This window comes from Anarrhichthys ocellatus, unplaced genomic scaffold (assembly GCF_004355925.1).
Source record: "Anarrhichthys ocellatus isolate YVR2014 unplaced genomic scaffold, GSC_Weel_1.0 scaffold5828, whole genome shotgun sequence".
NCBI lineage: Eukaryota > Metazoa > Chordata > Actinopteri > Perciformes > Anarhichadidae > Anarrhichthys > Anarrhichthys ocellatus.
Genome location: NW_022285802.1, coordinates 1 through 3,255, shown reverse-complemented (window position 1 = coordinate 3,255; position 3,255 = coordinate 1). Strand labels below are relative to the sequence as shown.

At 45.6% G+C, this 3,255-nt stretch overlaps 1 protein-coding gene across 1 annotated transcript; it reads left to right on the top strand.

The window, feature by feature from the left end:
• The first annotated feature begins 131 nt into the window (after nucleotides 1-131).
• LOC116380018 (laminin subunit gamma-1-like) lies at nucleotides 132-2,892 on the top strand. The gene is made up of 7 exons (XM_031841971.1): nucleotides 132-322; nucleotides 901-1,057; nucleotides 1,313-1,518; nucleotides 1,611-1,690; nucleotides 2,222-2,359; nucleotides 2,458-2,602; nucleotides 2,675-2,892. Exons 1-7 carry the CDS (start codon nucleotides 239-241, stop codon nucleotides 2,831-2,833), a joined length of 969 nt encoding a protein of 322 aa, XP_031697831.1. The 5' UTR covers nucleotides 132-238; the 3' UTR covers nucleotides 2,834-2,892.
• Nucleotides 2,893-3,255: the final 363 nt, after the last annotated feature.

The following is a 3,255-nucleotide window of genomic DNA, read 5'->3' as shown; positions in this document are numbered from 1 at the left end:
TGGTTGGTGGGGTGGGTTGGTTAGTTGGTTGATGGGGTTAGTTTGGTTGATGGGTGGGTTGGTTAGTTGGTTGGTGGGGTTGGTTGGTTTGGTTGTGTTTTCTAATGCCCCCCCCCTCTCCCTCTCTCTCTGTGACCCCTCAGCTTGCGACTGCGACCCTGAGGGCTCCCAGTCCGGTCAGTGTCAGGAGGACGGCCGCTGCGAGTGTCGTCCCGGCTTCGTGGGAGCTCGATGTGACATGTGTGAGGAGAATTACTTCTACAACCGCTCGGCACCGGGCTGCCAGCAGTGTCCCTCCTGCTACAGTCTGGTCAGAGACAAGGTGAGGACGGACGCTAGAGACGGGACGGATAGAAACTTATGTACGGCGTCCTTTTAGGGCTTTTGTAGCTCCAAAAATAAAAGACAAAAACTCAAATTTACAAGATTAAAGTCGTAAAGTTGGATATTCTCTCAGATTAAAGCGGTAAATTGCTCATCGTTTTTTTTCTGTGATTTTTCCAGCTCCATCATTTATTTTTCTGACCTACATTTCCTTAATACGCCGTCGTTCTTATGTCTCTGCACAAAGAAATATATTTTATTTATTGGTTGATTTTGGGAGGGACAGTGCACATTAATAAAACATCACTGTAAATGTATTTTTCATCTGTAGTCTCCTGGACAGATGTTACAAAGTCACCCTAAAAAAATCTGAATAAAAGATTAAAATGATGAAGTAATTCATCATTTATCCTTTTATAAGCATGTAGAAACAATAACAACAGTAATTATATGAGTAGAAACATTCAGGACACCTTTATACTACGTGGCCTAGTACGAAGCACTAAACCTAAAGAGCATGCAGAGAATGTAAAATGCATGAATAAAATATACGGCCGTGTTGTTCTCTGTGTCCAGGTGAACCAGCAGAGGCAGAAGCTCCACGACCTGCAGACCCTGATCGATAACCTCGGCTCAGGCCAGGACACCGTCAGCGACAAGGCCTTCGAGGACCGGCTGAAGGAGGCAGAGAGGGCCATCATGGAGCTGCTGGGGGAGGCTCAGGCCAGCAAAGGTCATGATACAGACCGATGAGCTCGTAGATCACATGGCTCAGTGTCTGTTCCCCTTGATAACAATCCTGTTTCAACACTGCTGATGTTCCAGAGTCATGGTTATAGATTCTACTGTACATCGTACTGATGGAGAACTAGAACGTCTGCTGCACCTTCTGTCATGTCAGGAACTAGCTCAGCCCTGATTTCAGCTTTTGAATTCAATTTAAACAACGTGTTTTACCCGACTGACCTCTGACCTTTGACCAACACAGACGTGGACCGCGGTCTGCTGGATCGCCTGGACGGCATCAACAACACTCTGACGACCCAGTGGAACCGCCTGCAGGGCATCCGCAACACGGTGGACGACACCGGCACGCAGGCCGACCGCGCCCGCCACCGGGTCCGAGACGCCGAGGACCTGATCGACCGCGCCCGACAGGAGCTGGACAAGGCCAAGGACGCCGTCGGCAAAGTGGTGAGTCGCCGGTCACGGCGCTGTTGTCTCGGCGACCGTTAACCATAACAGAGCCCGCCGATAGATTCACTGACTGGTGTCTCTGTCTGCAGGACATCAAACCCCCGAGCGGCACCGGAGATCCGAACAACATGACGCTGCTGGCTGAGGAGGCTCGGACGCTGGCGGACAAGTAAGAAGAAGAGAGTTGTTGTTGTTTCTGATGTTTAAAATAACTGCGTTTCAGTATAAATACATAAAGTTATGAATCAGCTGTTATGCTGACGATGCTGTTCTTTATTTTAATAATAACTCAGATATTTTATTCTGAACTGATTCACATGACAGAATCCTGGTGAACTTGATGAAGAACCAGTTTGATTATTGATGAAGAGGTTTAAACTGTGATCAGTTCAGCTGATGTTCCAACAGTAACTCTAGTCTAACCTTCTGTTTCTACTCAAGCAGAGCTTTGATGAAGTTAACTCCAGCTTGTTCTACGATGCTTTTATTGTGAAACTCTTTGACACTGAAACAGGAAGTTGTTCCTGTTTAAATTCAAGCTTCCAGCTGATTTCTTCTATTCTTCTTCTACTTCTGTTGTTCAGAGGATCTTTGTCTCTTTGATCAGTAAACTAATGAACATCTGTTAGTGGAGACACGTTCTACATTCAGACATGTAGAGTACTAACCGTCGTCCTCTGTGTCTGTGCTTTGTCTTTAGGCACAAGATGGACGCCGACCAGATCGAGAAGATCGCCAAAGACGCCAACGACACGTCGACCAAAGCGCACAACCTGCTGCTGAAGACTCTGGAAGGAGAGAGCAAGACGAGCCAAGAGATCGACGAGCTCAACAAGAAGTACGTCTGCATTAAAGCGTCCTTATACCCTGATATATATATATATATAGATATAAGTACTGTGTTTATTTATGTACCCATCTGCTCCAACTGTTCAGGTACAACGAGGCGAAGGAGCTGGCCAAGAATCTGGAGAAACAGGCCAACAAGGTTCAGGCCGAGGCCGAAGACGCCGGAAACAAAGCCGTGAAGATCTTCGCCAACCTGACGAACGTCCCATCGTTCGACACCAAAGCTCTGGAGGTGACTTCACAGACATTATGAGTTATAATAAGTATATTTAGACTTCCTGGATAACCGTTTGTGTCTTTTTAGGATGAAGCCGGTAAGATCAAGAAGGAGGCGTCGGACCTCGACAAGCTCATCGACAAGACGGAGAAGGAGTACGACGACCTGAGAGACGACCTGAGGGGCAAAGAGCAGGAAGTGCGCAAGCTGCTGGAAAAAGGGAGGAGTGAGCAGCAGGTACGCTGACTACAGCTAAGCTAGCATAAATGTATGTGCTAGCTTAGCATAAAAGCTGTATATACATATATATATATATATGTATATACAGTTGTGTGAAAAAGTGTTTGCCCCCTTCCTAATTTCTTATTTTTTTGCATGTTTGTCACACTTAAATGTTTCAGATCATCAAGCAAATTTAAATATTAGACAAAGATAACACAAGTAAACACAAAATGCAGTTTTTAAATGAAGGTTTTTATTATTTAGGGGGAAAAAAAATCCAAACCTACATGGCCCTGTGTGAAAAAGTGATTGCCCCCCCCCGTTAAAACATAAATTAACTGTGGTTTATCACATCTTTGGAAAGCTGAGTTCAATTTCTCTAGCCACACCCAGGCCTGATTACTGCCACACCTGTTCTCAATCAAGAAATCACTTAAATAGGACCT